Here is a 23,192-nt window from a genome sequence, read left to right on the forward strand (position 1 = left end):
TTTTCTTTGCCCAAAACACCATGGGAAATATCCTAAGCTTTTCTTCACAGTGTTATTCATAACAGAAAAATCAGGAGCCTTATCCAAGTTCATAAAAAGATCTCTAGTATCCGTAGGTATAAAGCAGGATCAGTACTTCCAGAATGCCACGTCTCTTCTCTGGTTGCTCCAGCTATTAAAAAGGAATCAGCACTAGCACTGGTCTTCATCACGTGCTCTGAGACCTACTTGCAAAAAGCACTGCGCACAGGGCAGGAGATCCTGCCGCACAAGCCCAAGGCAAAGTAACAACAGAAGAATGACTTTTTGGAGCACTCCTCCTGTCTCCCTTCCCAGAAAGGTTTTAGATTTACATACACGCCCTCCATGCATGAAGGCAAGTTCTCACACCCTGCAGTACTGATTTCTCCAGCTCTTCATCAAAAGAGCAGCAACAGCAGCTACGTGGAGCCGCTGACCTCCGGCACACCTGGCGTAGAGCACCTCACCCAGATGGTGCTCAGCCCCGTCCTGCTGTGAGGTGACATGAATCATAGAATCACAGAATCATTAAGGTTGGAAAAAGCCTCCAAGATCATCTGGTCCAACTATCCCCCCCACCACCAGTACCAACCACTAAACCACGTCCCTAAAAAAAGTGAGGGAAGCTGCCCTTCCCACACAGCAACTTCCAGGCAGAAAAAAGCACCGGAATTACATCTTGTCCAGTGCCCCACATTGAAACAAGGAGGTATTTCATCAGAGAACAGATACACGCCTTAAGATAATTATTACTGCGCTGCTACAATTATTTTCTTCAGATCAGTATCAAAAAATCCAGTGCTTTATGAATAGCACATTATACCAGCACAGGACTTCTGTTCAAACATAGCTCATATTTCAAGACAGAAATGCTATTAAGAGGATTCACTTTAAATGTGAAAGGTTGAAGGAGTTAAAAAAAAAAAACTTTCTGGGAAAAAAAATATATATATATATTCCCTGTAATGATTAAATAGCTTTTGTGGGATTTTTTTTTTTTTCCTGCAGCTAAGGATCTAAATGAAACAGTGGCAGGTTTCCAGAAGCTTATAAAACGTCTAACGGGGATAACACTGCCATCAAGAAATTACTAGCTCCCATTAGCTTTACAAAGGGTGCAGGATAGGTCAAACTTTGCAGAAGACTATAGGCATATCCAGGACAACCTTCTCCATAAGACTCCCATGTTGTAGCCAACCCCACCAATAATTTCATAAAGTTTCATGATAGTTCACATAAACCTAAAGCAAAGTTTGGCTCACTTAAGAATTGGGATGAGCAAATCAGCATATATACCTACCTGCAACAAAGAGCAACACCAACATCACAAAGCCTTCCGCAATCTCTATGAAAGATGCACCTTCCAAGTCAGAAGGAACAATTTGCAGAAATCTCCAGAAAGTACGATGCCTGCTCCGCTCATGGCCAAAGGGAAGAAAGGGAGCTCCGTAAATACAAAGCTCGCCATTCTGATCCTGAAAACTGGCTGTAAGTACTTTGGTGGATGGCTTTACTATGAAATTTAGACAGAGACTGGTGTTTAGACAACCAAGTTCCTCCAGAACTGCCAGCTGCTTTTCACCAGCTGACATTGCTGCAGAGAAAATTACAGGGTCAAAACCTCGTATTATTGAATTGTAAGGTAGAGCCTCTCATTGCGTGCAACAGATACACGATTTAGTGCCTAAAAAAAAAGTACTATATAGATATATTTTTTTTCCCCCCCCAGTTCTTCAGCTGGAGACTGGACCGCAACAGAATAAAAGCTTAGAGACAGGTGGATAGGACACACTAGAACAAGCCTGAATAGCACTTGGGCTGATCCCCATGCCTGAGGGCACAAACCGCCCGTGGCTGTTCCAGCATGCACAGAGGCTGTGGAGGACGAGGATGGGGAGGCCACGGAGGACCGGGCACAGCCGGAGAATGAGGACAGGGAGGCCACGGAGGACGGGCACAGTTGGTTCTGCCCTCTCGGAGGCAGGTTCAGCAGAGGCGGTGCTTGGCTGGGAGGGCGGCCCTGCATAAATCACTTCCCCACTTTCTGCCCTTTCTCCCTCATCCAATTTCTATCTTTCTGTTGTTTAGACAGGACAATAGCTGTACCATGCCGTGTGCTAGTACATTAGCCAGCACAATCTTAATTACGGACTTCAGGCATCATCATGATTAGAGTAATAAGCTGTAATTACTCTAAGGTGACAGGACTGCACAGACCTTATCTACATAGATAAGGAGATGTAGTAATATTTCATGTCGAGACGTATTTCTCAGCAGCTACCCACGGAGCTGATTCAAGCTAAGCAGCATGCCCTGTGAACGGCACATTCCAACTTTAATGTAGGTTTTCCTCCTCTTCTACCAGCACACAAACCCACACGTTATTAAATAAATCATACAAACATATTAGGCATGGTTTAAAACCATCTTACTCAGAGATATCTTTCATCAACAAAGTGCCTTAAGTGTATCAAGAAGGTGACTTAAATGTATAAATATGTAATTACATACAATTCCATAAAAAAGTGCATTAATATTTATGAGTGTACCGTATAATCAAAAAAAATCCATTTGTTTTCTTTCTACTGGGCACATTAATCAGCCCGATGCCGCTGTACGTGCCGCAGCGGAGAGCCACCCGTGCTGAACGGGCTCCTGCCGCGACGTCGGCGAGCAGGAGCGCTGCCGAAGCCTGGTGGGGTGGCACCGCAATCATCTCAGCCCCAATTAATATTAACAATTCCAATCCAAGCCCTGCATTCGGTGCAGGGAGGAGAAGCAGCCTCCTTGGGTACATCAGATAATTTCCAGAGGTAGGAGGCTTGAAGGACACGCTGCATTCTCATCAACTGTTAAGCTTTCAGGCAGCTATGCCTTATTTATTTCAGGAGGGTCCATCTTCCTCCTGTGTACATGACAGCTTATTAATTACACGCCAGATCCTCAGTGGCAGCTGAGCAGTGCTTCCCTCCACTTCATGGGGACACCCTTCGCTCCCACAAATCTCACCAAGAGCCAGCCCAGTGCGAGCTGCCCTCTCCTCCTGACCCCTTTCCTCTGACGAATACTTAAAAATAAATAAATAAAAAAATACATGTGGACACCAGAAGCCCCGTTCCACCCCTCGTTGAAGCATTTTTCCATAGGAATGCTTGATCAAGTGTAACGCTGTGAATGCACTGTGTAGCAAACACCCCGCAGGCGCTTATCTGGGTGAAAATTTCAGGCACTGCTCAGGGATTTCAAGCCTCAGCCATCCTAAGTCATCGCTACGGACAGCCTGCCTGATCCCAGTGGTGCAAGAACTTACTTTCCAAATTCACACTGAACATGAAACCAGGTATTAATTTATATTTTTTTTCCTAGAAGTCGATTGCTGTGCAGGGCTAGTATAATAAGTAATAACTGCATCAGGCTACAACCATCTTCCAATTATTTGTTCCCCAGGTTCTTGCTAGTCCACAACAGCTTTGTGCCTGAGCCTAACAGTTTATGCTTGACTCCAGTAATAAAGTTAGGTACAATGAAAGAAGAGACCTCTTTTAAACACCCAAATTTCATGGTCATTTCATGGTTTCATTGGTCATGAAACGCCAACGTTCACTTAAATACAAGTAGTTAGGAAAGACACCTTGAGCCTATCAGTCTGCCCCTGTGCACTATTCAGACCCTACAAGCCTGACATCAAGCACCCTCAGCAACTCAGAAGGCGCCTCGTCCAACAGCAGAAGGAACCAGCGCACAGAACCAAAGCAGCACCTCCATATTCGCTGAGACAACTTGGTACAAAAGTTTAGCTTGCAAGCAGTGAAGAGGGCTAGGCCCGCAGCTGAGCAAAGTCCCGCGGCTCGGCTCACAGTGGTACCGCCGGCTGCTGACAGCAGCACGCAAGCAGCTGCACAACCTGAGCCACCAAAACCCTCGGAAATAGGAAATGAAGCCAGGCGGAGGGCTACCAAACCTGCCCGCAGATCTTGGCAGTCCTCATCAACTCATACGGTGCTTTCTATTACATTTGGGGAGGATTTTTAAAGCTGATAGATGGAAATGCCTTAAATACTTCAATGCCCCCCTCTCTAACTTTGTATTTCATTATTTTACTTCTGGCAGCAACAAGACAGAGAGGTCTGAAAACAAGGCAATAATTGGTCCCTGCAATCTTTCAAAATAAGAAAATAAAAGAAGGTGTTTATAACAGTCATTCATTTCCCTCCAGATAAGACAGCTAAACACACTGTGCCTTCTTCCGAATGCACAAATAGTTCCTCAAAAGCATTCATATGGGGGGAAATAAATTACAAAAACTCTTAAAACACCACCAGGGAGAAAGGAAGCCAGGTATCAAGTATTGTGCAAAAGAGAAACGGACTCTCAAAGAGTGGAAACTATGGTATTTTAGGACATGTGGGATCAGTGAAGAGAGCCACAACGTCAACCACTCTGGGCAGAGCAGCCCGTTCACTAATTCCAGCAATTTCGTCAAGTTGCTAGACCTCTGCAGAAAGGTTTCATCTTGTTTTGTTTATTTGCTTTGTTTTCATGAAATTACAATCCATCGCCTCCTGCATCTCTCAAATCTGAAAACAAAGTGGTTCAACGCTGGGCAAAAAAAAAGGTTGTGCAACAGACGGAAGATGAAATGCTGCACCAGGCTGCAGGACCGTACGTGGTGATTACAGATGAAGGCAAAACAATAGAAAAGCAAGTTGCTGTCTGCTTGAGATATGTTTTATAAAAGAGCTTCTGTAGCAAAGAGATTGCTTTGATTCGCCATCCCAAAATCATTTGTTAACAATATCATTGATAAACAGAAGGTTCCTTTTCAGGTGCTGCTGATTTAAGTTACACACAAAAAGGCTACATTAAAGCAACGTTATTGAGGTTACCAAGTCAAGGACTTGGAAGTTATGAAAGGCCAGGATTAAGGCTGCAACCACCACCTTAATTCAGCCCTCTCGTATGTATGCGGTACGATACAATCTTTAATTACATGACCGAATGCTATTATTTCCCCGTGCAGAATGGAAGGTGTTCAGTTAATGAGCAGCCACTCAGGATTTTGTTTTCGCCTTTATGTCCAACATGTGGATCTAAAACTTGTTTACACACACTCCATTCAAACCCTCCTCTGAATGCACGGTTATTAATTTCCTCAAGGCCTTTCTATACAGCCCCTTATTGCAGTGTCAGATGCTCAACAAATATTACTGATTTATTTTATAGCCCTTTAGCCAGATGAAGGTATTGCACTATTGCCATTTTATAGGTGGAACCCACGGCCCCTACAAGTCCAGGTCAAAAATGTCTGCTAATTTTAAGCACCCATTAGGAAGCACCTCAGATTTGATTTTTCAAAGAACTTAGCTCTACAGAGCACTTTATCTAATGAAACACAGCTTTCATTGATTTCAGCAGCTACTGGGAGTGCTGAGCACTCCTGCAAATCAGGCTTTAGGAAGGACACAGATAAAGACTGTTTCTAACATACATTGTTTGATGGCCACCCTCAATGGCACATACTAGATATGAAACTGGATGCAGAGGTAAAACTGGCTTCTAATTACTTTCAAGTCACTTAAGCAAGAGGAAATCCTCCTGCAATCCTCACTGGGCACCCTCCAGCTCTGGCAGCAGGTGGGAAAGGGCACGACCCAACTGCACCATCTGGGTGCATTTCCAGTGCAAACCTCACTGAGTAAACAACTTCAGGCTCTTCAGGAAATAAAGTAGGTCATTATATCAGTAACAGCTGCATTGTAATTCATAAAAACACAAGCAACAAACAAAACAAAATGACAAAAGCTTTGAGGAACTTTCAACAGCTCTGCCTGCTTTATAAGCAAAGCGAAACATGGGATCATCCAAAATGTGTTCAGCCCTGGCTATACATTTTCATCTGTGTTCTACCTGGCTTTATTTAAAGACGATAAGGCTGTCAACTCCCTTCTGCTTGGATTTTGAACTACTTTGTGTTGTAGTGGGATAGCAGTCGCTTTTTAGCGCAAACAAACTGTGTCTTACTTCTACTAAGAAACTAGAGCTAACCCGGTAATCTAAAAGAAGTCTTTTACTCAGCAAAACAAACGTCCCTGGTCTTAAGTTCAACCAACTGATCATGCCTTTCTTAAACGTACAGTGAGTTGCGATCCACCTACTAGGTTCCTCGGCTGTTTAGAACACTTCATCCTTCAAATCAGATCTAGGTTGTTCTTTTAAAATTAATTACACAATGCATAATATTGTTTCTGTGTCTTACTTGAATAATTTCCCCACATTTAACTAAACCAATCACAGACGTGTGTCTAAGTCTCATTGCATTCCATGGGATCTTAGCAAAATATTTCAGTTTGTTCTTATCTGTTTTGAGACTGCTGAATATGAGCATACACTCAAATTTTTACCCTGACATGATAAAAAGCATGTTTAAAAAGAAAATACTGCAAGGATTTGAGTACAAAAGATTAAAATACACTCTTGCACACCAACTTTTACAACAGCAGAATGTAATTACTCAAGATTTCAACAACAGCACTCAGTGTTACAAAACAGCAACTTCGCTGAAAAGCAAACTGGACAGTTATACACATTTCTCATGTTATTCACGAAGCCTACAGATACTACACAAAACAAACGTTTAGCTAAAATCAAAAGCTACAATGCCAGCCGCTCAGCCAAAGAGGCCCTATTAAATCAAAGCTAGCAAAAACTGATGTCGTACCTGAAGATAAATGAATATCACAGCAATTGATAGCCATTCATTTAATCCTTTTCAAGCATCCACTGACATCGCATTTTCAGCCTTATTCGCTCCCCCTGCTTCCCCTTCTCATTTTTATCACCCAAAATACTACAGCATACCAGGCTCCAACAGCGGAAAACAGTCATCCAAATAACAAGTCCGTGCAAGCAGAGTTTGGAAAAACCCATTCCTGGAGCCAGCATGGAGAAAGTGCTGAGAAACGCCAGCTTAGATTACAGAGCCAGGAAACTGTTTTTCTTGAGGCAGCCTGGCTTTGTAGAAGGCAAAGTACACACAGCTGATTTTGTTCAGAGTGATTAAGCCAGAAACCTGTGTACTCCTGCCAAAAGAAAGAGATCCCGAAGCTCTCACTCCACCCAGCTTCTGCCTGCCTAGAAGCCCGTATGTTTTTTTCCAGAGATTTTTTTTGTGTCTGACACAAATTGCTAGCAAAGTCCAAGGATGCCTCTTTCCTGCAAATTTGACTAAGTCATCTGTCTCCGTTATACCTGTGCCTGCCTCTTTTGTGTATGAGCCACCTGAAACATCAGCAGGGGCCTCTACAGCAGGGGAGCTGCATCCACCACTGGCACCTGCAATCGCCTCTGCCGTGTTCTGACTCCTCCACAATCTCCCAAACCTTTCAAATCATCTTCAGTAAGTGTCCATCTTCTGCACGCCCACAACTGTGTCACTCCACAACGCATCCAGGGAAGGTGCTGCAGAGATGGTGCTGCAAGCAGGAGCTGTGGCAGGACTCAGGTCACGGTTCAGAGTGCTTTGAACCCAACGGGAGTGCTGCCGGTACCACAGCCTCATCCCCAAGCGTGCTTTACATAACTTACATCTCCAAGACCGCTCATGAAGTATCCCCTTGCAGCAAAGGGAAATCTACTCCCTCTGGCCCTGGGCTTTTTCCACAGTGCCCGGCCTTAAATAAATGCGCTTGATACACCCAGCGAGCAGCACAACCACATTCTCAAGGTGTTTATTTGCTTTGAGGAATAAAAAGAAAGAGAAGAGGGGTGTGGAGAGAAAACCTGCCCCTCGAGATGCTCACTTTAAAACTTCACACCAACTAATGAGGGCTTCACTGCTCCCGCCCTGCTCAACTACATCAGAGATTAGGCACAGAGAAGCATTTACCCAGCTCCCCAAACCAGGGTGCATTTGTTCCCTTTGCTACAGCATACTAGTTGCACTTTTACAGCACTGATTCCACACCTGCATACAGCACCTTTATTCTACATAGCTGAGCTACGCACAGCAATAAAACCTTGATTTGATGCAAAAACGCATCCATCCACAGGCACAGGCTGGGACCGTAACAGTTCTGTGCAGATGCCTGTGCCTGAGTACAAGAGTGAGCTTCAGGTTGTGGCAGGGACAAACATTTTTCTCCTTGGAGAATGTAGTTTTCACGGCAGAAAGAATCCAACTGAGCAGTTATCACGTACCATGCAGAGTAATGTAATCTGGTAATGTAAATAATTTCAGGTTTTCTAAATACCTGAGCAACTCTTCAGTTCTACGGTGAAACTTTGGAATTCTTTTCCCTTTACAAGTCTATTTGCACTTTTTGTTCTGACCTGAAAAGGGAAGAATTTTCATGACTTTCAGCCAATTTCTGCATAAGCTGACCCAAATGCACGTCCCATCTTAGAACCAAACTACGCCAAGCTCTTAACCACTCCTTCAGCAAAGAACATGACCCTTTTCCACCTTGTTTATTCCATGCCCCAAAGCATCGGTCCTTTATTTTTGCCCAGCATCCTGCCAGCGTCACTGGGGGGGCTGCTCTGAGCTCACATTTCCCGGCAGTGGTCTTTGGCATGGAGCTGACGGTGGGCTCCCCGCTCACCAGGTACACGTGCTCCTTGCCACACAGTGCAAACGGCCCTTCCAATGACAGGCATAGACCAGGGCCAAGGAGCTAGTGAGCCAATAAATCTAATGTGTAAAGGGTAGTCCCGTATCGGTAGGGCTAGAATAAATGGACGTGGGCTAAGACTACTCCCACCCTATTCCTGCACTAGGGCTAAGCGGATGACTTCAGCCTCCACGCTCTCTTCATTAGCACAGCACTCAGCATTCATAAAAAATCGATTATGGTTTTAAATCAGATCACAAGAACCTCTGGATTCCTTGTCTTGAGGAAAGATAACAGAGCACCAAGGAAGTCCTGTGTATTCTAAAGATCTCGGTATGTTTACCAAAACGATTAGTGAAATGCCACAACCACAGAAAGGCATCGTGTCAGGACGCCTCAGAAGAGGTCAGCTTGGCTGCCACATGTTCCTCAAGTCTAGAGCAGAAATCTGATCTCCAAGAGTCCATGCAAAGAAACCACCTTGAGACAACATAGGTAAAACCAGCCTGGAAACAGACTGCCATATATAGGGAGAGAATTGAGATGGAAACATGTTATTTATTTCTGTATCACAAATGAGGCTTTACAGGCACACAGGGAAACCAGAGACACTCCCCTCTGCACATGAAAGCAAGCAGGAGAAAATCTCTTCCTGCCCAGCTCTTTTGACAGACAATACAGAAACGAGCAAAGAAAGGGACAGGATTAGAAGAGCTTCTGATGTAATACACTGGATGATTAACGCTCCAACCTGCAGATTTTGATTTTTTTTTTTAACCAAAAATCTCCAAGTGATAATGGGTTATAATTATTGAGCTTTTAAAATAAGAATATTTTGAAACAACTCTCTTCTGTCTTGTGGGTCAAGAAGCCGAACTACTTGAAAGCGTGGCTTTTCTCTTTTCCAAGCTCCTGCTGTCTGATATTCCTCTTGATTTTCTTTCTCCCTCCCTTGGAACCACTTAACTCTATTGCTGTTCTTGGCATACAGCATACAACTTCACACAAAAGACTGATGAAGACATTTTAAAATGAAAGGACAGTGATTAGAAAATAAGGAGAGAGAATGAGAGAGAAAAAAAGAAAGTGTGCTGAGATATGACCAGAGGAGCGCATCACTAAAGTTAAGGTGATCTTTGTACCATGCTTCATTAGGAAAAGGATCAGGAACGATGTGCAATTAGAGGAAAAAACAACAGCTCAACTTCCCATCTGCAAAAGAAATCTTCTGCTAGCGTTCAGGTTGAAAAAATAGAAAGGAACAGAAGTTTAAGATATAGAGTAACCTTTCCATTTGCTGGCTTATTCTTCCCTTAGGAAGCAGATAGAGTGAAGATAAATTTGATGATCAAAAAACCGGAGGGATTACATTCTTGTATAGTGCTGATCATTGGCAAATCCCACTCTCTGCAGCTCGGAAGTAAAGCTTAACATAACAGACCAGATTTAGCACTGCCTTGTCCTTCTCACCACTCACAAAGCAGGTGCAAGTTGCTCCTATCTGAAGAGTCCTCATTCACAAACGCAGGTGAAGTAAGTACCAGAATTATTTTGTTGTTACTTTACAAAGGCGTAAACCACCATACCAAGTACACAGAATCAGAGCACTGGAGAACTGCCACACACATTTTCTGTCTTCTCCTCCACTTCTGCTAATGCATCAAATCCTTGCAGCAAAGCACTCGTTTCAGCTTTAGGGCAATGGATGCTCCAAAATCTACCTGGCATCACCCAAAAAGAAAGCATCAGGTGTATTCATCCACTCCTAGGAGTGCAAACACAGTTCTTCCCTTTTATCTTGTATGTAGAATGTATTAAAGGGATACAGAAGATAGTGTGAATATATAAAAAGGAAAAAGCAAGGATGATGATGTTCTTCGGTTTTATTACAGGGCACGGATCCTGTAAAGCTAACTCATACACCAGAGAAAAAGAAAATTTCATTTACAGTTGTGCTGTGGCTGAAAATATGACATCTTCTGCAAATATTCAACTTTCAGCTTCTTTGTGGGTAGATCTTTTAAACCTGAAGTGTCATTTAATGTTCAGGGCTATTCAGTGACTGGAAAAGCAATTTCTGTCATATTTCTTGTTTATACAGCCCAGAAGCTACAAATTTAACTTGGTAGGGATGCAGTCAGGGGATCCACAGCTCCAAAACAGAGCATCTCAAGTCAAGAGCCTTTCTAATGCCTCCAGCAAACTTGCGAGGAGTTACGAAAACTGTGAATAATACTGCTTGAGCAATACTTAGATTCAAACCACACTTTATCGTATACCAGGCTGTCTTGACTGAACTTGTAACCATTTCTTCTGCAGAAAGCATCCGAACTGCTGTTTCTCTGTAAAAACTTGCCTGAAGCAGAAAGCAGATAAAGCTCTGCAACGCATCTCTGGAGAGCTACAGAATATGTTGAAGAGAATTAGAACCTTAAGCAGGAATCAGTCTGCACTTGGAAGGAAACCTTTCCTCTTGAAGATTTGTTTTCTAAGCTGCTTGTTGGTGCTGGTATCCAAATCTCTCCTGTCTGATCTTATCACTGCTTGTACCCTATCAGGCACAGGATTAGAGCTGGCCAGACCGACACAGTATGTTATTAATGGGGGTACCGGGGGACGTGTTGAAATTCCTGATCTTCCACTGACTCTCCGTGACCTGAAGCCAGTAAGCACAGCCCCAATCCACAAAGCAGGTATTCAGGGGCCTAAAACTATTTGATTCCCATTGATTGATTTTCCAAAGGAAATAAATGGCTCTGTGAATTTGGGCCTTTGCCTCTCCATGCACCAGTGCTCACCTGTAAAATGGAAGTAAAACCACATCCTATTTCATCTGTGCCTTGTAATGCTAAATACTTAATGAGGTAAATGCATCGGGCACCATGCACATGCATGAAAAAAAAAACACAACTACGAGACACTGCAAAGGTGATGCAGGATCACAGAGCGCATCTCCCTCTGGTCGGACCTGGATCAAAGCAGCCATTTTCTAGGTGAGGAACAGAAGCGTCCAATTGCTGCGTGCCATAAAACATCTCGGGGTTGCTCTGTTCATCAATTTACTTTGGAAATGGCAGTGAAGTCGATCTCTCATTTCCAAGCCTCTGCTGCCCTTCAACGTGCTCAGGCCGAGCTTCCTCAGGTACGGCCCATGGGACGCCGCAGCCTCCCCTGCCTCAGCCTCCTGCCAGCCTCGTGCCGAGGAGGTCCTTGTCCTTCGGGCACCTCCCTCCTCTACCCAGCCCGTGCGTGCTTAAGAGCAGGCAGGGAAGCCGTGTCTTTCGTCTCTGGAAGAGCAGCACTGCTGTGACAAAACACCAAACTCGCAGGAGAGGTGGTATCATGCCATGCTGTACTTCCCCAAAGCTCAGCCCCGCTGTGTCTGGAGGGACATTTGCCTGCCCAGCACCAAGGGGATGTGCAGATGCTCACAAGGCCACCGCGCACACAACACAAGGCATTCAGGTCGTGCTTCGGTGCAGCTCAGCCGCTAGGAAGTCCCAGTGCAAGCAGTGCATACGTCCTCGCATGGATCCAGGCATTGGGAGTGTGGCAGACAACTCCTGTGAGGAACACTGGGAACAAGCCTTAAAAGGAAGAATTTAAGAAAAAGGCCATTTTTTCACTTCTGTAACCTGTGCGCCATTCCCTATTCTATTTTATATCTTGCATACCTAAGGCACTCCTTGTAAAAGAAGTCGAGGACAGAAAACAAATCCAAACCAATGTGCCAACAACACACTTAAACCCTGTAGTTTTATTATGAGGCAAAAATGACCTCAAGAACCTGGACTAAACAAACGCCTGGAGTGAAAAAGATGGAATACATTAAAGGATATAATTATGGCTGGGAAAAGAGGGAAGGAAGGAGGTCACTCAATAGGATGAAAGACGGATTTGAGAAATAGGAAATGAAAGGAGGTGTCAGCTTGAATCAGCCAGGCTGAAAACCACCGCTGATTTTGACTGACGTACCGAGACTTTCCGATTGCAAACTCTCTAATAAGCTGCAAATTCACTGCTATGTTTTTACTTTGATCTTAATGCAAATGTTTTATAATAGACAGATTTAATGATGTTCAGGTGCTTATTGGTTCTATCGGACTTGATACAGGAATCAATCTCCCCCTTTAGAAAGCTCGGGTTAATGGCAAAGTTTATTAAACTGCATGCAGTCATTCAGAAAAGATCAATAGAGACATGATTACAGAGCAACCAGAGGATTAAGCATGAGATTTATCACAAAATTAAACTGAATTAAATGTTCTTTGATAGCACTTGAAATGCTGTCGATACTCTTAACTCATAATCTATGCTTTCTGTGTTTACTTAACAGACATCAGGGATGTCTGACTCAAGAAAATGACTATAATGTAAAAACATAAGCTGCAAAGATTTGCTGAGAGCATTAAACCTCACCTACATGACCATTATTTCTTCCTGTTGGAAGAGCAAACGCATTTTGCTTCTTTGCCCATTTCCTATCTAAGGATGAGAAGGATACAGCCACTGATGTACCACCCCTCTGCGACATCCTTCTCAGGACTGTTAGAGGAGGCACAGGACCACACAGCATTTCAGCCAAATATTTTACGGTTTCCACCCACTGCAGTCTTTATCTCATCCAGAATTATTTTTCCCTTCATTTGGAATTATTTTCCCCTCACTTCTTGCATTCCTGATGACTTCGGTAAAACTTATTCCACACCCTGACAAATCCACACCGCAATGGATGAATTTGCCAACCTTCCCGGTTCTCCGCTCCCCCCACCTTAGCCCAGCTACCTCCCTGGGTTCAGAACTCACAGCCCTCCTCAATGAGGCTGGCATAGCCCTGCACAAACTTCTCTGGTGCTCTCCTCCAAAAAAATGAAGCTGCAAGGATCAAAGCCAGGAGGCACCAGCACCACCATACCACTGGCCTTAGGAACAGAAAAGGTCCAGAAGAAAATTCAGGTCAATTGTACAGAGAGATACAGAACCTGCACTCAGACACTATTCTTCTGGGACATGATCCATCTCTGCAACAGAGGGGGAATTTCCCAAACCCTGCTGCGTCCTGAGATATCAGACTCACACGCAGAGATTATTGCCATCTGCACCATAATCATGTGGTTGGCCTGGTTTTGAAGACCAAAACCTCAACTCACAGCAGGGAAAAAGGGGGAGGAAGGGGAATAGAGGGGGAGAGGGAGCACACAAAGGAACCGATGCAAACTAACAACCAGTCCCCACCTCATCCTCGGTAACTTTTGAACGCTTTCTCCTTCGTGTTTATGGCTTTCTGAAATGGTCACGACATACAAACTCAGCTGAGGAGCTCCTATGAGAATTAACACTCACGTTCAACAAGCAGGCCCCGGGCTGTCAGCTCCCAGGATGCTTCTTCCCTTCCTGTTTTACAGAGAAAGGCAGCATCCCACCATCCTCTCCACCAAAAGCTTAATAAACCTTGGTTATGTTAAAGGAAATGTGGCCATCCGACACCAAATAAACCACCCAAACCAAAAAACACTGAAAAATCCCTCATCGACTATCATGAATTGAATTTTTACAGACTTAGAGAGGCTAAGCTGCTTTCTAAACAGGCTCAGCTATCCCTAGTGTACTTTGCAAAATTCAATCCAGTAATCCAATCCCAGATGCATTATGTGAAATCTTATTTCTCCAAGCTCTAGAAAAGAACAAGCAAAAGGAAGTCTTTAGGAACACTAATTTGCCAATAAATACTGACTGAGCCAATTTTGGTTTAGCTGTTTTTTGGGGAGGGAAAAAAAAAAAACAAAAACAAAATAAAACAACAAAGCCTGCTGCCAAAGGACTGCATCCCCTCATTAGAACTTCACTTGTGGATAGAAAAGATACCATGGAACACGTACCCTGAAATTAGCCCAGCATGTGCTGCCCCAATAAACAAATCCTCAGAAACTAGATTAGAGTCGTTCCCAATAGGCTTCCGCTGCAGAAATCATTACCAGCTCTGTCCAGAAAAAAAAGAAAATCTCTGTAATATCTAATAAATGGACCAAAACAGCTAAATGAATAGCAGGGCAATAGCACAGCGTGTTCTAGCAGCAACCAACGAAGCTATAGTCAATACGCACAGTGGCTGTTAAATTTTACATCAATACCATCACACAATTAAGTCACTGAACGCCTGAGCAGAGTAGTAAAGTGCTCGGCGCTATGTGAGCTCTGGGACTGCGTGTGCGAGCAAGGGAAGCGGAGATCCACGCGGCCGCTCGCGCGGAGGGGAGCTGTGTGTGTCCACGGACGGCGTTAGCCACGCATGAGCGCTGACCATCGCCCGGCTCCACGACTGACACTAACCCAAAACGGCAGCTGTGCTGCCAGGTGGGCGAGGAGCAGCGTAACAGCGGTACACGGCACCCAACAGCATCCTTCTGCCCCGACACCCTCCTGCAGGACCCCACTCACCTCTAGCCGAGTGGCTGCTGCTGCCCGGCTGCAGCCCCTGAGCCAGGCAAAGAGAATTTGCTGCCCTCAAAACCAAGGATTCCTATTTCTATGTTCTTCTCGTGTCCCATCCCATAGCCAAGAAATGCTGGACCTGCTTTTTCCCACCTCCTCTGGTCATTAGGGATGCAGACACGGGGCAGTAGGCAGGGGACTGCTTGGGACACAGAGCTTGAGGGGTTTCTGTGGCGCCAGAAAATCTCTTCCCTCGAAAAGCTGTTGCTGTGGGCGCTGTGTTTTATTAATTTAATGGTCAGGATAATAAATTTGTCAGGAATGACAAAGAAATTCCCTAGAAACCGAAGCATTCAAGTGTCATTGAAACTACTTCCATTTAGCACATAGATGAATGCCTTCCACTGACGACTGCAGTGATGGAGCATCCGTCACTGTCGCAGGGAACAGCTCCTCGTACTTCAGTCACACAGGTAGCTTTCACGGCTCTTTTTATACAGATGTAAAGATGATCTTGATGTGAAAGCAGACCAGCAACTGAAAACCCAGCTGATGAACTGACAAATAAACAGCAAGCCATTTCTACAGCCTTCTACTCCTGTTGAGCTGCCCATGCTTGAGTTCTATAATCAAATTCATTGAGATCTTACAACCAAAAGACAGAACAGATTTGTTTTTCTGACTTACTGAAGCTAAGCTACACATGTAAGATGACATATGTATTTATCATAGGGCATGAGCTATCTTTATTTTTTTTTAGTATCTTTGCTTTTGGGGGTACATTTAAGTTTTAAAACGACTACAACAGCATGCTAGAACAGGGAATACATCAGGAAGCACACCAGACTCTGACTTCTAGTTTTCACAGCTAAAAATTCTCAAACATACCCAGAAGGACACGATGGGAGTAGAAAGGACCACTGAAAATGTGGCTGAATGACAGAGATCGGAGAGCTTGCTGTCTCAGGGTAGAAGGTATCAAAAATAAAATTTGGTCCATTGGGGAGGAAAAAAATGGCCAAGAAGGGTCTTTCAAAAAGAGAAATTGAAGCAAGAAGGAATCAGTAGAAGACTGCTTGTACAGAATAAGGCTGCACCTCAAGCAAACTTTTCCTGCAATGCAATACAAAGGAAAAAAAAGGAGATGGCAAGTGGGGCAGACACTCTGCCTGCATACATCCAGGACACGCAAACGCAGTTATTCTAATTTACACCAGCTGAGTTCTAAATAAAGGAACTATTTCTGCACAGAAGAAAATGAAGTGTGGGATGCTAAACTGGAAAGCCCACAGAATATTAGCAGCTGAGGCTAACGATTACGGGGACTACTCACTACAAAGTGGCAGGGCACAGACGGATCACCTAAGGGATGACAAGCAATAACTTCCTCCCAACTAACTGATTGCACTAAGTCCATATGCAGCTCACAGCTTATTAGAAAGAGCTTAGAGCTGTGTGAAACAAGATTATCAGAAATTCTTCCACTGTGGATCTTCACTGTTTAGACCAATATATTTGAAACTCTGGTCTGCCTAATAACATCATAAAATCAGGAAGTTTCCGAGCAAGGCATAATGGTGGCGGAGGAGGATGGGGGGAGGCCCTTCCCAGCGCGTTCCCAGCTGAGCACAAGCACACACAGTACCATTTGGAAGGCAACTTTATGTGCTCTTAGTAGTAGATTAATGAATGTAATTACCTAACATTGTGGCTCTGAATGCCACAAAACTGTAATTTATAGCATGCTGTAAAGTTCTAATGTGTTTTTATGTCCATAAGCTGCTTAACCATAATCTAATGCATTTGTACACGAACACCCTCCTAAGTGGCTCTCAGCTAAGCAGCGAGCTCTAGTCCTCCTTGCCTGTGTGCTTCTGCTTTATGTCTTGATAAACCAACCTTTCATGTTGGGCATCTGAGGAGAAGCAGCTGCTAATGATACGAATAATTTCAAGTCCATTGGTAAGAACTTCTTTCTTTACTGGATGAAACGGCTCCTGGCTGCACTACTATCCAAAAAAAAAAAAAAAAAAGCACCAGTCTCTTTCAGGGTGGAAACTGAGCAGTGCTGATGTTGCTGGTGAAGGAAAAGGAATGAAACATTGGACCCTTGGAAAGCCAGAACTCACCCTCACTCCTTGCTGCCACCTCGTGGGCTCCCAGGCCCCGTCCATCAGCTGGGCGAGCTCTGTACGTGCTGCATACCTCTCCTCCACGGCCAGGACACCAGTGATAACATAATCTACAGCATCGCACCATTTCCAGAGAGTACTTACAGTGAGCTACCTCACACCAAACACTTGCGCTCTCAGCTGCTCTGCTGCATCAGTTCTTTGCTGCTGGCCAGACGCTCTGCTCCCTTGACATCACCTCTGTTAGAGAGGAGACGTGGTCAGGGCTCCCAAGGTACGTGCTTATTGTTGCCACTAACTCATTTAGGCAAACCATTTAACTTCTTTATGCCCTTGCTTAACCATCTGTAAAATGGGACTAATAATAAACCTCAGAGGGATTTAGTAAGGCTTAATTAAATGGTTTGTAAAGTGCTTTGAGATCCTCAGGAGAAATGTGCTGTGCAAGTGCGAATTATTATTATTGTTACAGTGCTTTCTACTTCCAACACAGTTAAATATTAATGATCCAGTCCTCCTAATGCCCAGCAATACAACTGTCCAGAATAGTAATTTTCCCAACTAAAAAGACATAGGAACGAGTGGCAGAATATTTCTTTCTTGCTCTTTTATAAGTAGTCTGAAATAGCAGGAAGAGTAAATATTTTATTACATATTAAACTGAAGATGTGGATCCCAAATGCACGAGTTCTATGAGCAGTCAGCTCAGAGCCAAAACATAATGACAGTTACGATCACCAAATCACACAACGTTCATATTACACAGTACCAGAAAGTCATTCAGGAAACGTCAGTATCATAGCTAATACATAATGAATGCTTTTCCTAGTTAAAAATGTACCACTTTGCAGAGATCATGGCCTGAGTGACGTGATTAACATTCAAGTAAAAGCTTCATCTTGTCAGGAAGAACATCAGCAACTTGTTAGTAAGACTGTTGTGGCTTGGGGTGAGGATGGGGGGGGATTACATGTCGGATTTTAAATAAGGTATTTTAAGGTATTTTAAATAAGATCTATTGTGATCCAGCAAAAATGATCTGCAAATTGCCTGCAGGCAAAAAACAGATCAGCCACAACTCCTCCTCTTTTGTCAGCCTCTTCCAGACCAACCTAAAAAAGAAAAATGTGAAAATTGGACTTCTGACTCCAGGTCATGTGAGTTGAGTGGATGTGACCTAGGTTGCAATGGATTGCTGCTTGCTTACCCTTTCAGTCCATTTGCTTGCATGTCAAACTGCCATCACAGGTACAGCAAGTTCCCTCCCAATGAACTCTTACCTTCCTTCGAATGCATCAGACAAATTCTGTTGTAACAGAGCCCCAAATCAACACTGGCATGCCTGAACGTTTTCTTAATATTTCTTAGTATTTAGTGAGGATATCTAAACACATATTAGAAGCCAAATGAAGCATCAAGAAGAAAAAGCAATGTCAGACTTGAAGGCATTAAGGTTGCTCATGCAACTTTAGTTGGTCTCCACTTCAGAACTGCAGTATGGCACAATTTTTAATTATATGGCAAACTATGATTTTTCTATTTGATCTGCAATAATAAAAGCTAGCACATAACTAGGTTATGCAAAGTATTGATAATGAAGTGCAAACGTGTTTCCCATCCTTATGGGCTACAAAGTGAGCCTACCTCAAGGAAATACTAAGTGATTAGAAAGCACTTCTAATTCACTTATTACAGTACAGGTCCCAAACGTGATTAATAAATAAATAAATCCAGTAAGTTAATTCTCATACAGCCTGTGGAACAAATATAGCAACCTTCCCAGGTCCCACATAGAGGTGGGTAGGGCATCAGGACTCTAACCCTGCGAACTCTTCTCCTTCCTGCTCCTTCCACACAGAGCAAAACCCTGCGCTGGGCTCAGTGTTCTCTACCTCCCTCCCCTGATCAGGCTGCTTATTACCTATTCGTGCAGCACTGCTGCACGTGGTTCACCCAGTCTATCTGGAATTTCAGACTACATACATATAAAAATCAATTGTTCAGAGCCTAAGAATCCTTCAACACAGAACCAGTTAGCTGTCGATACTTGCACAATGCTAAGCTTCCAGAAAAACAACCCCAAGGAACTATTTTCCCAGCTCCATGCAAACAATCTCAAGGTGACCTGTGTAAATCTTTGATGCTTTCAAACCCGGCCAGGAGAGCTGTTACTGCAGCGCGAGATCCATTAAACGATGTCCATCGGCGCTAAAATGGATTGGCTGAGCCCATATTGAACAACAACCTGCCCTTATGGATAACCCTTTAAAGCCCTGAAACCACAAAAGAGGCAACTCCACGCCCTCTGGCACAAGGGGCCAGTCACTTCCGAGCAAACAAAAAGAACTGGGTATTACTACAGGGTGGCAGGGGACACATAGCACGAAGAAATGGTGCTTCTTGAGCTTCTCGGCGGTACCAGAAGGTGCACGGAGTCCTCGGGAAGCCCCCACGGGTTAGAAACTTTCTCAGCTAGACCGCAGTTCATGCAGGCAATCCTACACGCCACAAATTAGAAAAAGAAGATTTGTGACTATTTTATGTTAGTAATAACTTTATACCCATCGACTCCAACATAAGAATTTCTATGTACTTCAATATTTAATTTATTTAGCCTTCTAGTGTTCTTAAATTAGGGAGACATTTTATTGCTGCGGTTGACATCTTTATGTCAGCTGAAACTTGGCTTCAATTTTAAGTGGAATTTCTGCACCTGAAAAGCTAATTAGTGCTTGTGCCCGCACTAGGCACACACAGGTGCAAAAATACAGGCAGGAGCTATGCATGCAAGGTTTGCCTATGTGGAATGGAGAATACCCTTTTCAGAACTTGAATATACTGTATTGCTGTCACTAAAATAAATGGCTGCGACCCTAATCTTGTCCTACTACTCCACAATTAAAACCTGCATCTGTGTGACAGAACACTGCAATCACTGAATCTGCGTTTTTTCCTAAACAAGGATTAAAGAATTTGCCACTGCCAGTCACTGTGTTACTCTGCTCTCTTTGCTTATTCTGTGTTTAAGCTCTCCTGGAGCCAGAAGCACGTGGCAGCCTGGTGCTCCGTTCCGCACACCTTCACCAGCAGATCGCTTTCGGACTAGAAGCACTGGCCTCGGTTAGCGCCCAGACCCAACACAAGATGATGAACCCACCTGCCCGTACCAGCCACCTGTTGGCAGCCCCCTTGGACGCTTTACAAATAAATAAAAAGCTTCCAATATTTTCTCCACAAGCTGCAGGCCATCCATCAAGTTGTTTACATCACACCGAGCCACAGGCACCTTTATCATTAGGAGAGCTGTCTGCAGAAATGGGGCGGACGCACAGACACCATAAATCTCGCCTCCTAAAAAGGCTTCCTAGATTGCATTATTTTCATTAACAGGAACCCCCCAGCCGCGTCCCAAGACCAGGCACCAAGGGACGCAGTGCAACAGGGAACGGCCAGTAATGCAGAGGGGCTTAAAGCACAGCCCAGATGCTCAGCGCAGGACTAAGCGCCTGCAGAGCCAGCATTTTGCTTGGCCGAGAAGTCGCCGTCCCCCAGGCGCTGCTGAGGCCAGGCAGCTTCTTGCCAAGTTTCTGAGCTCTCCGGAAAGCTCCCTGCCCAGCCCTCCGGTTTTCCTACGTACACAGCCAGAGTACCGAAAGCCTGCAGCTTTTGAAATCTGCTGCTCGTGTAGGCACAGGGCATCAGCCTGGAAAATGTGCTCAATCTCTGAGCGCAAGCATCCCGTGGAATTCGGTCACCCGTCAGCGATGACACAGCTTCAGCCAGCGCTGCTCCCACAGAGGTACCTACTTTCCCTTCAGGGCACGAGGATACGCAGTGACGAGACAAAGTCCCGAGATCCATCCACTGAGAGAGGAAAACACTCAGCTCTGATGAGGAGGAATGAGTTACCACAGTTCCCAGCTGGCTGCGTTGGATGCGGTGCCACAGATACGACCAGTTGACCTTTGGAGTCAGCAAATGACGGCTGCGGGGATTCAGCAGCTCTTAATGGACGTATTCCCCAAGAAATAAGCAGGAGGTGGCAGAGAGGAACCCACGAGAACACGGCCATCAGCACTGCTGGAAGCTGCTCGGAAAGGAGGCGGCAAGAGCAGGAGGAAGCTGGTGTCTGCATCCCGCCCGAGCCAATTCCCCAGACCCCAGCGAACCTCCACTGCAGCACGCTCAAGGTGGAAAAGAGCAAAACTGCACATCAGCGAGCTAGGGTGCTTTGACAAGTATCCAAAATTGACCTACCTTGGATTTGCTTTGAAAGCTGTTTTCCTGTTTATCTGCAGAAATAAATTAGGAAAACCAGAATTTGCTCTTGTAAGCTTCTTTCCTCCTACTTCCTCTCCTTATGAGGTAAGTTCTCTCACAGACAGAATAATTTCTTTTTTATCACCGTATCTAGACAAAATAAGCCACACGAAAAAAAAAAAAACAGGGCATGCAAAACTATAGTTCAAAATAAAGCCTGGACCCTACCAAGGGCTACAGAGAGACTTAAATGGGAGCAGATCAGAACTGTTTTTAGCCATGACAAACTGAAGAGATGGCAAAAAAGGGATTTCAGGGAGGACTAATAGCTTTTACTGGACCTGTTGATATCACAGGAAGGAGACAGAAGCTTTGAGGCACGAATGCCCTCTGTGAGGCACAGGTGGCTGAAAGCCTGCCCAGTTTTCCCACATGCCACCAACAAGGGCTAGGGATTGCTATAACGTGACGGGAAGAGGCCACCGAATCCCGGAATAGAGAAAGACATTCCCTCCACTTCAATTTTCTTTCCTTGTCGAAAGCAAGCTGTCTCCTGAGGAGTGGAGACAACAAATATCCCTACAACATAACGCTAACGTTCAAAGTATCTTTGTTACTTCCCCAAGTCTTACTTGAGCGTTGATAAGCAGAATGATAAAACCAAACACAAACGTCAACAGAAGGCAGTGCAAGGAAGGGAACAAGGCTTTATGTAGCACACGTGTTTCTGTCTCTTCCCTTTATCAACTGCTCTATTTTACGGTTGCAATTTTTTTCTGCACGCCCACGTATGCCTACAACACGGAACACGACACACAGAGAAAAGGTAACAGTTTCTACCACCGGTGAACTGGAAGACCATCAGCTGCCACTCTCCACAGCCCAAATGGAAGAACAACTGGAAGAGCTGGCGAAGGAATCGACGGCCCAGCTCTGGGGAAGTAAGTCGGAATCAGACGGAACAAAGCACTTGCCCCTGACGAGGGCATTTGCAGGGAAATATGAAAAATTCTGTTTGACTATAGACCATTCAAGCCAATCTATCAAACTGATAGCAGACACGTATTTTATAAAGTCCCTCTGTTTAAGAGCTCTGCCTTGTCATCTGAAGTTCTAAATTGCCTCTCTTTAATCTACAGAGCTATGATGTTTCTGTGGCATTGACATCTTCCTTTCAGGCATATCAGTTCTTCCTTCATTTCAAATGATAGTTGCTCCTTTTGTCTGCCCTTTAAATGTTTAAAAAGATTCAAACTGGATTAGAAAAAAAAAAAAAAGAAAAAGAAAGAAAACAAAACCCACAGTCTTTCCTGGATTTGTGTTTTTTCGGATGTGCATTTGGATGCTGTAACCAATCAGATAAGCTCCTTAGTTCCCTCCAGTGAGGGATTATTGAGTTTTTATTTATGTTTCTCCTTGTTTAGCCTCCCAAGCACCAATAGACTTGTAGCAATGTCTCAGCTTCAGCTCCCATTAAGGAAAGAAAAAGCCTGCAAATGTGATCAGCCTTGGAGATTTTCCAGGATGAGAGAGCTTCTAAACCTTCCACTCTGCTCTACAAACATTTGCTCTGACTTCGCAGGCGCAGTGCTCTCCTCCCGGCTCTGCTCCCCATATGGGTTTGATATAGCCTGAAGATCACTCTCAACATTTCACACTCGCTTGCTGACATCTGATAGATAGGGGGAAAGTAAAGAAACACAGCACTGGGCAATGAAGGCCAAAGACGTGCTAAAGA

At 44.3% G+C, this 23,192-nt stretch overlaps 1 protein-coding gene across 9 annotated transcripts in view; it reads right to left on the reverse strand.

The window, feature by feature from the left end:
• The window catches only part of AUTS2 (activator of transcription and developmental regulator AUTS2), a 761,169-nt gene that overhangs the window by 565,867 nt on the left and 172,110 nt on the right, over nt 1–23,192 (reverse strand). The window contains exon 1 of one of the 9 annotated variants that reach the window (XM_066979659.1): nt 19,614–19,697. The exons of 7 other annotated variants lie outside the window; for them this stretch is intronic. In XM_066979659.1, coding sequence (XP_066835760.1) covers nt 19,614–19,682 — 69 coding nt within the window. In that variant the 5' untranslated portion in view covers nt 19,683–19,697. Of the gene's footprint in view, nt 1–6,879; nt 7,036–19,613; nt 19,698–23,192 lie in introns of those variants that run through there. One more of the 9 variants, XM_048068136.2, reaches the window with a different exon arrangement.

Source organism: Anser cygnoides, chromosome 18 (assembly GCF_040182565.1).
Source record: "Anser cygnoides isolate HZ-2024a breed goose chromosome 18, Taihu_goose_T2T_genome, whole genome shotgun sequence".
Lineage (NCBI taxonomy): Eukaryota > Metazoa > Chordata > Aves > Anseriformes > Anatidae > Anser > Anser cygnoides.